This window comes from Sphaerulina musiva, assembly GCF_000320565.1.
Source record: "Sphaerulina musiva SO2202 unplaced genomic scaffold SEPMUscaffold_12, whole genome shotgun sequence".
Lineage (NCBI taxonomy): Eukaryota > Fungi > Ascomycota > Dothideomycetes > Mycosphaerellales > Mycosphaerellaceae > Sphaerulina > Sphaerulina musiva.
This window is the reverse complement of record NW_016017394.1, coordinates 650,730-664,319: the sequence shown is the minus strand read 5'-3', so window position 1 is coordinate 664,319 and position 13,590 is coordinate 650,730. Positions and strand designations below refer to the sequence as shown.

At 53.0% G+C, this 13,590-nt stretch overlaps 4 protein-coding genes across 4 annotated transcripts; 3 read left to right on the top strand and 1 right to left on the bottom strand.

Annotated features, from left to right (window-relative positions):
- Window positions 1-1,412: 1,412 nt before the first annotated feature.
- Window positions 1,413-6,658, top strand: SEPMUDRAFT_152107 (uncharacterized protein). Its single transcript, XM_016907246.1, has 2 exons — window positions 1,413-1,864; window positions 2,026-6,658. The coding sequence occupies exons 1-2, from the start codon at window positions 1,511-1,513 to the stop codon at window positions 6,271-6,273; spliced, it is 4,602 nt and encodes a 1,533-aa protein (XP_016756576.1). The 5' UTR covers window positions 1,413-1,510; the 3' UTR covers window positions 6,274-6,658.
- Window positions 6,659-7,048: 390 nt separating this feature from the next.
- On the top strand, window positions 7,049-8,356 carry SEPMUDRAFT_121235 (uncharacterized protein; the record flags this gene model as incomplete). Its single annotated transcript, XM_016901674.1, has 1 exon — window positions 7,049-8,356. One exon carries the CDS (start codon window positions 7,049-7,051, stop codon window positions 8,354-8,356), a length of 1,308 nt encoding a protein of 435 aa, XP_016756575.1.
- Window positions 8,357-11,540: 3,184 nt separating this feature from the next.
- SEPMUDRAFT_121234 (uncharacterized protein) lies at window positions 11,541-11,876 on the bottom strand (the record flags this gene model as incomplete). Its single annotated transcript, XM_016901673.1, has 1 exon — window positions 11,541-11,876. One exon carries the CDS (start codon window positions 11,874-11,876, stop codon window positions 11,541-11,543), a length of 336 nt encoding a protein of 111 aa, XP_016756574.1.
- Window positions 11,877-12,688: 812 nt separating this feature from the next.
- Window positions 12,689-13,336, top strand: SEPMUDRAFT_111797 (uncharacterized protein; the record flags this gene model as incomplete). The annotated part of the gene is made up of 1 exon (XM_016900938.1): window positions 12,689-13,336. One exon carries the CDS (start codon window positions 12,689-12,691, stop codon window positions 13,334-13,336), a length of 648 nt encoding a protein of 215 aa, XP_016756573.1.
- Between the last annotated feature and the right edge of the window lie 254 nt (window positions 13,337-13,590).

The window sequence follows — 13,590 nt, the reverse complement described above, 5'->3', positions numbered from 1 at the left end:
TGCGGATGAGCGGGCTACGAATGAGGGTGCATGCTGTTGAAACGATAGAGGTATCATCGTCAGCATCAGCATCATCATCATCATCAGCAGCATCATTCACCAAAGAGTGAGGCTATATACGAGCCAGCTCTCTTGACGTGGTGGTCGCTAGGGGTCTCTCGTGTGGTCTATGTACCTAGGTATGTGAGAACACTGTGACTAGGTACCTAGGTACCTCCGGAGGTATATGCAGACGCCAGGAGCGGATGTGCGGGATGAGGTCCGGTAGAGGCCAGACATCCATTGTTTCTGGCATGATGATTGGATGGTCGGGAGGAGGAGGAAGAGGAGGAGGAAAGGATGTTGAAGTACATATGGATGTGATACAGTATCTAGCAACAGTACAGTACAGTACGGAGGTAACCTAGGTTAGTACATGTACTGTGTTGATTACTGCCCAAAAGTACATGTACCTTGCTGCTACCTGACTGTTGTATACTACCTTACCTCCGTATTGTACTAATCGGGCCGTCGCTCTACGGCACCGAGAGCGGAATGGCCGAGACTGCCGGCGGAGACTGCAGGTACAACCTGATGAAATGGAATCAATGAATGACGAGTGGTGGACGGGGATTATTAGACTACCTATATTAGGTAGTCTACTACCTCCTAGTCTAAGGTATCGAGTATTTCCAGTGAAAAAAAGACGGATCATGGCGCACGCCGCACGCGGGCGCAGGGCGATTTAAGCTCCAAGCTCTCCCTGATCGCAATATGCGCAGGGGAGACTGGGGAGTCAGGTCAGGCTGGGCTGGTCAGGTACAAACACGTCGACGTCCACTCGCGACCCTAGAACGACATGTCCTAGGTAGGGTAAGGTTGTCGGTATCCTATAGGCTCAGGCTATACGTTCCTACATACAGTAGTACTACCTAGACTTGCATAGTCTACTCCCTCGGTCCCTCCTCACACGCGCCCGGTCTCTCGTAGTCTCTCGTTGCGCCGTGGACCGTGCTGGCGGGCCCGACTCGTTGTTGTTGTCGCCATCGTCGTCGTCGTCGTCTTCTGTCGTTGTTGCTGCCTGGTCCTAGGACTTCGTTCCTGTTCCTGTTGACCTGTTCCTTTTCCATTTCCATTAACGCGCCCGGTTGGTCGCACGTACGCAACACGCGCGAATACGGTAATCCTAATAGGTACTTCCCCAGACGACGACACCTTCCGTCGCGACTCCAGAGGGAAGCAGAGACGGGCGGGCAGGCGCGGTCGACGACACCACTCTCTCTCCTTCCAATCCTTCCTCATAGACATGAGCCACACCGCGACAGCGAGACCTCCAACCCCACCTCCCACTACTACTACTACTACTACCTGCTCCCACGCCCACGCCCACCTCCACGCCCTGGGCGCCCACCTCCACTGTCCACCCTCCACCCTCCTCCACCACCACTACCCTCTCTCCTCGCCGTCCTCGCCAGCACCACGCTGAGGTAATGTCTATCACGAGTACCATTCGCCAACAGTAGCGACCCACATGGTTTCGGGCACCATGCCAGCCCCTCTCATATCACCACCACCGCCACATGCCACTCCGGCACAAGGGAGCAGTAGACCGTCGACATCGCATCGAAGCAGCACCAATGTCTCGCAGGCGAGACCCCATGCCACGCCCAAGCAGTCGAGCGTCGGCGGAAATGGAAGCGGAGTTCTTCGCAGCGCGAAGGTCAGAGGCAGTTCCGATAAGGAAAATGGAGGCGAGAAGAGCGCGCCTGCCAGGTCGACGCGGCGACCGAGTACCGCGAGCGCGCTGGCTCCGCGAGAAAAGCTGCCCAGCAAAGACGGGACGGCGCAGAGAAACGCCAAACAGGTCGAGGGACTGAAGGACTATGTACGTGTGCTGCCAGCAACCACCACCACCACCACCACCACTAGAGGAAAGACATGAGGCAGGGCGAGAGACCATGTCTCAGCCATACATACAGACATCTTGTCCTCAGTCGCACACTTCACCTTCATGGGCGTGTCATGTATAGTGCTAATATGTGGCAGCAATTGGGCCAATGCCTCGGCCGAGGCGCTTTTGGAAGCGTCTATGCAGCCCTCAACTGGTCCACGGGAGAGACGGTCGCCATCAAGCAAGTGCGCTTGTCTGATATGCCCAAAACGGAACTCAATGTGATTATGCAAGAGATTGACCTGCTGAAGAATCTCCATCATCCGAACATCGTCAAGTACCATGGCTTCGTCAAATCCACCGACTCGTTGTACATTATCCTGGAGTATTGCGAGCAAGGCAGCTTACACAGCATTTGCAAGAACTTTGGCAAATTCCCCGAGAATCTGGTCGCCCTCTACATCTCGCAGGTTCTGCAAGGACTCCTCTTCCTTCACGAGCAGGGTGTCATTCACAGAGATATCAAAGGAGCCAACATTCTCACTACCAAGGAAGGACTCATCAAGCTTGCTGATTTTGGTGTTGCTACTAAACAGTCCGGTCTGGCCGAAGGCAGCGTGGTGGGCACTCCATATTGGATGGCACCGGAAGTCATTGAGCTATCGGGAGCCACCACCGCGAGTGATATATGGAGTCTGGGATGCACGGTGATTGAGTTGCTTGACGGCAAGCCGCCGTACTCCAAGTTTGCGCCGATGCCCGCCCTATTTCGCATCGTCAACGATGACCACCCACCTTTACCAGATGGCGCCAGCCCTCTCGTACGAGACTTCCTCATGCAATGCTTTCAGAAAGACCCCAACTTGAGAGTCTCCGCCAAGAAGCTGCTCCGGCATCCCTGGATCGTATCAGCGAAGAAAGGGAACAAGGCGAAGCCGACGGAGTACACGGAAGCCGTCAAGAGTGTGCAGGAGTGGAACGAGGCGTTGAAAGCCAGTCCTCCTCCATCCCATTCGAATGGAAGCAGTCGCCGACCATCCAGCAAGATCGCATCTCGCCCGACTTCACGTAGTTCTGCCAAGCCTGGTGTGGCAGGCACGAAGGCGAAACCGGACCAGGCATCGAAGCCTGCCTTTCGACTGGGCCAGCGGAGGTCACAGGGGCCGGAAGCCTTCCAATCGCCCTTAGAAAACACCCGACGTGACAATTGGGATGACGACTTCGCATCGCTTGTCGGTGGCATTGCTGGATTGCAGCTTCCCCCCCACTTGAAGCCGCAACACGCGGGCATGTTCAGCTCAGAGAAGCTCAAACAGTATGCTCATGTTGATGCCATTCCGCAGACAGATGGCAAAGTCGAAGGCTGGGATGCCGAGTTCCAGGGCGAGCTCACGATACGGTCGTCCATGGAGCTGACGGATGGGAATGCGCTGGAGACGGTGCGGCCATACTACCCGTCTCGCACAACGTCGGAAGAAATCAAGTATCAGCCCCCGCAGGGAATTGCTCCGAAGAGAAGTGGAACGCATGACAGGCATGAACGCAAGTCTAGCAAGGACTCGCAGCCCAAGACACAAATACTCAAGCCTGCTTCGAAGCACAGCGCGATCCCCAAGCTCAGAAGTACGCCTCCGAAACAGGCGATCAAGCCTGCACAGCCCACATCAACCCACCAGGATCGTTTTCGCGAGGAAGAGGAAGAAGACTATTCGGATCTGGTGCCACATGACGAGGATGCATTCCTGAAGAAGCTTGCCGGCTACTCTCCTGGCCGCAACTACAACCCACGCGACCTGAATATACAGACGAAGCTGAATGGCAGCTTGCGACGACGCAGAACTCATACGCCTACTCAACTCGTTCATGATGCTGCCGCCATGCGTCGGAACAGGTCCAGTCTCGAGATACAAAAGTACGCCGAGGACGATGACGATGAAGACTTCGATACCGACCTGGTGTTTGACCAGCAACACATCAGTCTGCAAAGCGCCAAAGAACACACTCAGACCCGCCGCTCGAGCCCCAAGTCTTCTGGCAGTAGCGACGCGAGTGGCACGCTTCGGCTGACCAACTCCATCTCGTGGGGCGATGATGATGATGACGAGGAGGAAGAGGACCCGTTTAAAGCGTTGGAAGAAGAGCTGGACGAGGTCGACCTGGAATCCAACGTTGCCAGGGACAAGCACGCACGTCTCTGTGCTGTGGTCGAGGGTCTTGTCTCTGACCTCAAAGCCGGCCAATCAGAGGACGTTCTTGCTGAGATAGTCGATCAGCTGGTCATGGTACTGGCAGAAAGTCCGGACGTCAAGAATGTGATTGTCAGCAGCCACGGCATGCTTCCGATACTGGAGATTCTCTCCGAGACCACGAGATCGTACATTGTGCTGCGCCTGCTTCGGATCGTCAACGTCATCCTTTCGGATAACATCGAAGTCCAGGAGAACTTGTGCTTCGTAGGCGGTATACCCATCATATCTTCATTCGCGTCCAAGAAGTATGCCACCGAGATTCGACTCGAGGCAGCAAATTTTGTACGAATGATGTACCAGAACACAGGTCTGACGCTGCAGATGTTCATCTCTTGTGGTGGACTCCATGTCCTCGTGGAGTTTTTGGAAGAAGACTACGACAGTGAGGCCGGCCGCGAGCTGGTCCTCGTTGGCGTAAATGGAATATGGTCAGTTTTCGAGTTGCAAGGACCCACCCCTAAGAATGACTTCTGCCGCATCTTCTCTCGAAGTGCTGTCTTGTATCCACTCTCTTTGGTATTGAACCGGGTGCTAGATGAGGACGACCGAGAGCTAGCCGACATTGTGGAAGGACGCGTGGTCAACATCTTTTTGCTGTTCAGCCAAGCCGAGAACCATGTGAAAGAATTGATCGCCGACCGTATGGTACTGAAGCGGGTGCTGAAAGATCTCCGGCGATTACGACCTGCGAATCAGGTCGTCATGCTCAAGTTCATCAAGAATCTGAGCATGCTGTCGACCACCCTGGACGCATTGCAGAACAGCAACGCGATCGAGGTGCTTACCGATCTGCTTGGCTCGAGCATGCCATCGCACAGCCGCACGACAGCGAGCGCTCAACATTTTCGCGACATCTCAAACCAAATCTTGGCAACCATGTACAACTTGTGTCGCCTCAGCACAGGCAGACAGGAAGATGCGGCACTGTCAGGCATTGTGCCACTCCTCCAAAAGATCGTCAAGACCGAGCGTCCGCTGAAGGAGTTCGCATTGCCTATCATTTGCGACATGGCCCACTCCGGCAAAGTGGGCCGCAAGATTCTGTGGCAGAACAAAGGCCTGCAGTTCTACGTGTCTCTCCTCGCCGACCAGTATTGGGCTGTCACGGCATTGGACGCAGTCTTCATCTGGTTGCAAGAAGAAACGGCAAAGGTGGAGGAACATTTGCTTGACCAGTCCTTCCGATTCGACGATGCGCTTGTGCAGTGCTTTAACGAGAGCAAGGCAGATGCCTTTGAGAATTTACTTGAGCCTCTGCAGAAAGTGCTTCGGTTGAGTCCTGCGATTGCTGCTAGCCTGGCCAATCGAAGTCTTTTCGAACGAGCGGCGGTCAAGATGCATTCCAAGAAAGCCCTGGTGCGCCTCAACTTGCTGCGTGTCATTCGCAGCATCTGTGATGCTTGTGAAGGGCAAGGCATGATTGAGCACGGTTCCATGGGCGATGGTGGCTCGCTCCTACGGCGCTACAACTTACTGGAACCCGTGAAAGAACTCGCTCGTCACGATCCTGCCATTCTAGTGCGCGAAATGGCCAATGATCTTGTAAAGAGCAGCGAAGTGGCAGACGGACGGCCAGTCCCAACGCCTTCACGGCCAGGTGGCGGCTATGCCATGTCGCGACGTAGTTCAAGTAGCGTGAGCATAATGACTCCGCCCATTCCCATCGTGTCGCAAAGTCCTTCTGGGAATTTTTCGAATCCTCTCAGTGCTGGGCCGATCGTTGGCAGCAGGGGTAGCTACTTCGAACTGATGCCGCCAACGCTCGATCGGCGGCCGAGCGCGATGAGCGTCAACAGACCGATGAGCCGGGATAGCAGTACTGGCTCTTCATCCTCGTTGGCCTCGTTGAATGCTTTGGCGGTCCTTCCCGTGGGCTCCTCTAGTTCGAGAAGCTCTAGTAGAGTGCCGCCACCGCATCACGAGCGAAGCAACATCGGCAGCTATCAAAGACCGCCGAGTCGAAGTAGCCGGATGAGCCTCATGCCCGATCATGGAAGATTACTGTCGCCTGGGCATGCCGTGAGTGGCGATTTACAAATCACGCCTACACACGCACCTACAGGGACGCGAAGTGCGCACGCCGCGCATCAACGTCCTGTAAGAAGAAGGGGGACCGGCACTGGCAGTGTTGATCTCGGCACTCGAGGACGATAGTTGATGTCTCCGCCGCCACCCAGCACGCCTGAAGAGCACCCATTGGAAGTCGCAGCGTTTGATAGCAGCTGGCATCGCTCTCCAGAATGAGAGAATACTAATCGCAGAGAAACATTTCATATGTGAACCCTACCAAATTCAGCATGGCGTTTGGAGAGACGGTAACAAGTCCCTGGAGGATCTTGCTTTCCTTGCATTTGAGCGTAGCGTGTACAAGGCAACGACAGAACAGCCACATCTTGGGGTTTCTTTGTATACGAGCAGATTTCAAGAGGATCTCGCATAGCGAAGGCGTTATTGAACATGATGAAAACCTGTGTGTGAACAGAGCGGAAAAGAGAACAGTCTGCTAGTCTAGTTTTAGTGGTAAATTTTCCAAATCGAGAGATTTTCATTTCTAGTCGCCTCCACGACGCTGTGTCCATCCAGGGACGACAGCACACAGAAACTGATCGATGCAGGTATTTTATGCCTGCTGCTCGTGATACCTGGCCAAGGGTACCGGTCGACGAGAGCAGCGACGCGTTCGCAAACGCAGACGACCATGGAAATACCGGGAACTGCCATCACATTGTTGACTGTCTTCATTCTACCTAAGAAAAATGCCTTGTCGTGGGACGCACAAAAATAGAAAGAAGTGCCTACGTATCTGAAAGCATGAAAGCGCAGTCCTTCTTGCATAGCGCTTTGATGCTTCAAAGAAGGATTCTTGCTTTCATTGTGGCAACAGTATCGACTTAAGGGGTTGAAAGAACATGGACTCCTTGTTCTCACGATGAGAATAGTGCTGTTCTGCTTGGAGAAGTTCTGGGGTCACCCTATAAAGTCCTCATATCGTGCCTCGGGAATTGATGCACAACAGCAAAGCGCAAGCGCAACAGCATATCTCAACCCGACGAGACAATCCATCTTGAAGATGGATCAATTCCCGACCCCAAGTGTCAACGGCCCGGTGCCGTACATTGCCGACGTCAAAGAATTGTGCGATTCTACCACGGTAACTATCTTCCTCGTCGTGAGACCAGAGGTCAGACGCTTCCATGTCCCCAAAACACTGATTTGTGCACACTCAGCCTACTTTCGCGCCATGTTCACGAACCCCGTATTCGAAGAGGCCACTTCCCAAAAAGTGATCATCAGGGAGCAAATTCACATGTGGGCATTCATCACCTTCGTACAATGGATGTTCACGCAGCGTCTCATTCTGACTGCAACCCCAGAAACGTCGATCGAGGAGCTTCTCGAAGATGGCGACGCCGCCGACCCGAGGACCTGGCCATACTCTACTCTGTTTTCTCTGTACGCTATGGCCGATTTCCTGGACAGCATCGGCATGCGCAGACTCATTATCCAACAGGTCCAGATCAAGATGCGCAGCATCGATGAGTGCCCACGACCATCATACGAGGATCTGGTCTTACTCCAACAACTCGTTCCAGGGTCCTCGCCTCTCCGCCAATGGATCGCCTTCGATATCGTCGTCCGCACGAGCAATGACTCGAAGGAACCCGATGATATGGTCAATCAATACTCGAAACTGTTCGAGGAGGCAGGGAATGAGGAAAGTCTTGCCGAATTCCACCGCGACATCAACTCCATTAAAGAAGTTATAGCAGAGCAATCGGACTGTGCCAATTGTGGTCAATATGTTAAACCCAACGGGAGCGATGCTTACAAACGTTGCTCGAAACGCCATCATCTGTCGACTGCACGCAAGCGGGAAAAGTGGGCTGCGACGTGTATGTTTCATGAGCATACGCATGAATCCGAGTATAAGTTCTGTAAAGTTCACTTTCGGTGTTTCCTCAAAGGCAAGGTTGCGGACTGGATCAAGCTTTGGAATTGGGATGCGGAGCCGGAGGAGGAGTGGAATGAGGAGGAGACGGAGGAGGAGACGGAGGAGGAGACGGAAGAAGAGACGGAGGGGGAGATGCTTCAGGACTTATTGCGGGACGAATGGCGGGACGAATGGCAGGACGACCAAGATTCGGACGCTAGCGATGATGCGATGTATGAGGATCTAAGTTGGATCAGGCCGGTAGATATGAAAAGGTACGACAGCTGGGATGACGAGACGTGGTGATTGCTTTAACAGCATCGCATCGCTCTCTCGCTCTCTCTCGTGTGTGTCTTCTAGTAGGCGGGATTCGGGGTGAACGGGGGGTATGAATGAATTGGAACCCCTCCTCCGAGGTGTCCTGATCATTACCTAAGGTAGGTAAGGTATGCAAGTTCGCAGGTCTTTTTTACATCTCTGGTAGATATTGTTTTGAAAAAGATTTCGAGCCAAAAAAAGAACGTGTGTTTTTCCCATCCCATCCCCCCATTTTTTTTTAATACCAGGTATGTATCCCTCCAATTCAACATATCGGAATGTACGTCCCAAGTCGGGCAGCTCTTATTGAAATCCTCAAAAAGGACGGGACTCTCTCTCTCTCTATCTCTATCTGTCCAGATCCGGTTGGTTCCATGATGAAGTTGCCAAAAAGCCGATAAAACCAAAAAAAGCCGCTCGCTCCCTCCCTCCCTCCCTCTCTTGGATATGGATGTCAACTTACTTTTGTCGCAATTGTTAGACTGAAAGGTACCTGTACCTCCTACCGAGCCAGAACAACCGGACCAAACTCAGGATCAAATGAATATGGGACGACCAAGGTACTGGCCCACCTCCCAATATTCGACTCACTACCTCCCTGGATGTCCGCTGGGAAAGGCCCCGCCAAGCTCGTGCCGGGCCGTGCCGGGCCTTGCCTACTGACAGCACTTCCGCACACTGCACAGAGTAAGCATAAGGTATTGGCTGATTTGGCTCCACGGTACATCAGTACTTTATGCTATTGAACCATGTACCATTCACAATTTCACTCTCGCCCATGGTTCATAACAATGTCGATACCTGTACTGATGCTCTCTCCATTCTTGGCATTTGATCAAGGCCTTTTTGCTCCTGCCACATTCTCTCTTCTACTTTTTTCTTCCATCTTTCTTTCTTCGCGGGAAAATATATGTGTAATTTCTCTTGAGCGTCGCTGCTCTCATATTCTTCACGGCTGCACTGGAGGGAAGAAAACAACGTGTTGCGGCACTGAATTCAACACAAGCTCTATCGATCTGCCCGACACGCCACCACCGCCATCCGTCATCCATCAAGCACTATTCCGAAGCCAGAAGCAGCGACCTCAAATACCGTCCCCTCCACGCCACTAGCGATATCGCGACACAGTCGGAATATCTGTGTGGTGACCAGTGATCAATGGTTCCATCCATCGCCCGGTGATTCGGTGCAGATCGCGCATGTCGCAGTCGCTCGTTCTTTCCCACCCCGGTTCGAGCGGCGGTGCTGTCGTGAAGGAGGACGTCGACCACATGGGCGCAAGTCAGCACAAGAATCGCAACGGCCAAGCCGCCAGTGTGCACACGACTTGCCTTTCAGCCCCTCTGAGCTCGACGATGCTTGCGACACAACCGCCGAGAGCTGGCTGACTGTGAGCAGCCGCCTTGGTCTGGTTGTGCGTGGGCGCCATCGATACCTAATCATGGGTCTGAAACGAACGGCTGTCGACCGAGAAGGTCGTGATGTGTCGTCGTCATGTGTTCGTGCGATCGTCGTGCGTCGTGCGTCGTGGAAGAAATATGAACAATTCTGGGCGGGGGTCAGCCATAAGTGCACTGACCCACCCCCGCGCGAGTACCCCCAGATGCTCGAGTCTTTGGATTTTTTCTGCATTGCCCGGGGGCTCAGATAAATATGTAAGAACTTGTCGCTCGCATAGCACAGGGATACCCGCCTTTCCGAAGTTGTTGCTCTGGGGACGCCTGGCGTGGTGGCACCGGCTGTCATGGTTGATCGAGCTTCGTGGAGAATCTTGTGGGAAAGCTGGCTTCTGACTGCTGATGAGAAACTGCGGTATCTGTGGATCAGCATTGGGCAACTGAGGCTGGTCACGGTACGTCTGCCAAACATGCCTCTGAAGTCAGGAGCAAGTTGCAGCTCCGGTAATGGGACGTCGTGTGTAAAGAAGGCGAACACTGTGCTGGCAAGGAGATAGTGTCGAAGAAGCCGTCACGGTTGCGTTGGATGATGTGGTATGGAATGGAAGAAGAGGAGGAGTTGTGTGAAGAGTAGAATGAAAGATGAAGGGAACAGGAAATGCGGCGGCTTTTAACAAAGGACCTTGGGCTGTGTTTACACCACTACGGAGGCAGGATCAATGTCAGGAAGGTGAGTATGGTGCCAAAGAGGTAGTTGCTAATTGAGTGAGGCAGGAGACACGGTCGCTATTGAGGCCAGATTGACACTGGAAAAGCAATGCTACCTAGGTAGGTACCTAGTGCCTTATGCTACATCGAACTCGTTACAGCGGCGATGCATCGAAGTGAGATGAGATGACCTGGATGTCCAATGCCACCTTGAACAGATGGTCACGGCTCTGCGGCACGCAAACACTAAGGTACTCAACACATCTCATGTGCAAGCAGGTACAATGTCACCTAGCCTTCTTGCAGTAGTCGCGGGTACCAAGTATTGGAATAATGAAGGAGCATATCTGCCTGTCAAGAACACTACGCACAGCTGCGCTCGAAGCGCCATGGCCACAACCTAACTGGAGCGTCCTCATACGTGCTTTTCTCAGAACAAGCACTCGCCGCCACGCAGCAAGGTACCTGTATGTTAGCCCTTCAAACAGAAGTCGAAGACGCTCGCTATATACACTCGCGCAGAGCTTTCGCCGCAGACAATCTTTTGAGCTGGATGGAGTCCAGGTGCATGTGGCGAGAAATACGTACGCGAAGTGTCGTACGATTGAGAGAGCAAGAGTGTCTACTAGCGACTTGAGGCTGCCTTTATGAGGCCTATGACAGACACTGACACTACGTTTGGCAACTTCTCGACAACGAGCTTTGCGGGGCGTCCGTCCATGATGGGACGAGGGTGGGAAAACATTGTCCTCTCAAGGTGCTCCAGAGGGCCACTACCTACATGTACTCATGATGTACATGGCTCACGAAAGAGCTGCCTACATCAGGTATTGACAATGTGCAGCCCGTTTCTCGAATCAATGGAAACGTTATTGCCACTATCGATCACACCCAACCTTGACCTGGCCTCTACCTGATTTCCACACCAGATGTGGACTGGTTGCAGAGGACAAATTCGACTAGCAAAAAAGGAAAGGATTCTCAAAGCAGTTGTAGGTGCATGTAGACCAAAGGAGCAGTTCTTGCGAGAGAGTGTGTAGTCGAAGTCTTGGCTCAAGGCGGCGGCCTCAGGCCCTGAAGGTACGTGCATTCGCGATCAATAGACTTCTGAGCAGGGGCAACGTCTGTGCCACCAACTCAACCCACCCACTCATGCAATCAATGCCAACTATGCAATCATCCGTTCCCAGACGGCGATAATGACAATGTCGTGTGCGACAGTCGGCTTCTTCATCGTGTGTAGTAGATGATTGCAAAGTCACATTCAAGTCCCATTTGGCAGCGTGCAAGCCCGAGACCTGGAGGCTGGCAACCTCTTTGGGATGTTTTTGCTTCGCAGGGGGTTTCTCATTTAAGTCATCTTCTTCTTCAGGCAATTCACGATACCGTTTCTTCACGGCCATGGCCTCGCCTGTACACGGTCGGTGCAACACGGCAATGACAGATCGGACGAATGTGTGATGTGCCTGTATGTCTGACCCGATGCGACCTCCCAGTTCTCCTACTTTCCTTTGTGATGAGAGTGGAAATCAAGGAGATCAATGTTCCCTATAGTAATATGAACGCTTTTAGAACGCTCAGACGTATGACCAGGCTCGTCCCCGTTACCCCGTATCAGTGTGAGAAAGACTGGACTGTGTGGCCCGGTGCTGGGCGGGGGGGTTGCCAGTAACAACAACATATTATCCATCTTCATCGTTGTGATCGACAGCAACAGCAACCTTTTCCACATGGAGAAGAAACCCTAAGGGATACATACACAGGAGAAAGAAAAAAAAGGGAGCAAAGCAATGCGATGGAGACTCGTCATCATCATGATCTATTGTAGTAGATCCTTTATTTCACGTGCGTGTGTTGCACCCGAGTCGCGTGGTCTCAAGTTCCTTTTTTTGGGCGGGTCCGAACGGAAATTACACTGCGTAGATCCTGCTAGGATGGGTGTTGTAGGGGGAGGTTTTTTCAAGTCCTGCAGCATTTTTCGGGTGCTTTGACAGAGCCCACGACTCATCAACGCACACACACTGTTACTGTATGTGAAAGGGATGCGTCGATACGTCGATACGATAGTTATTAACTTATTACCTCTTTATTGCCCGATTTGGGTGATTTTGTTTTGTTTTGGGTCACAATTGATATGAGAAGCATGAGGAGATTCTAGTTCTCGCAACGCGGTGGGACATGGCTCTCTCGACAAATACATTAGGTAGAGGTCATCATGATAGAACTACTACAGTACATGTACATGTGCCTACCTCCACCAATGGGTTCAACAAGAGCTCTTCGAGAAGGATTCGCACTACTTGGCCAAGCGCTAAAGCACGAGGCGAAAGACCGAAGCGGCACTAAAGTCTGTCTCGCATTGAGACCGGCCGTTTCCATTGGCTCGTTGCTGGAGCTGGACGGGTTCCTGCAGGGAGGCACAGGGCAAATGAAGTCTCGGCCAGGAACACCCGGAACCGCCATTGTCGTCGATGGCGCTCGGTGCAGGAACACGGCACCAACGGTCGCCGCAGCATGTGCAGCATGTGTGCTAGTCGACGGTATATCACACAGCAGATCGGCGACGACAGATGTGATTGTGGTGGTGGTGGTGCAGTACTACCTACCTGACTGTAGTACGGGCGTCTGTCGCAGAGTGGCCGCATGGGCAATGTCGAGACTATCTCTTCGAGACTCTTCGAGAGAGACTGAGAGTGGGTGGTGGTGGTGGTTGGCAACTGGTTGGCAAGGGGAAGGCGGTCTAGAAGCGGCGGGAGGGAGGCGAGGGATGTCAAACGAGGAAGAAGAGGCGGCGAGTCGGGCTTATGGGGGGCAGGGCAGCAGTATTACTACTGTAGGAGGTGGAGGTATCAGTAGTGGGTAGAGAGATTATATTGAAGCGCAATCAAGATCCCGGGACTTGAAACGGCCAATGACAGTCGGCCGAGTGGGGCCTCTTGTTCCATTCCAAACAGAAAGGAGAGCATTGCCCAACACTCTCTCTGGTCTCTGGCCTGGTCGAGACGCTCCAGCTCTCTCTCCAGTTCCCACTTCCCGATTCTGTTCTCACCGGCCACCACACTCGTTTGCACCTCATCGACACCACCACCTCCTCTACCACCACCACTGCTCTTCAGC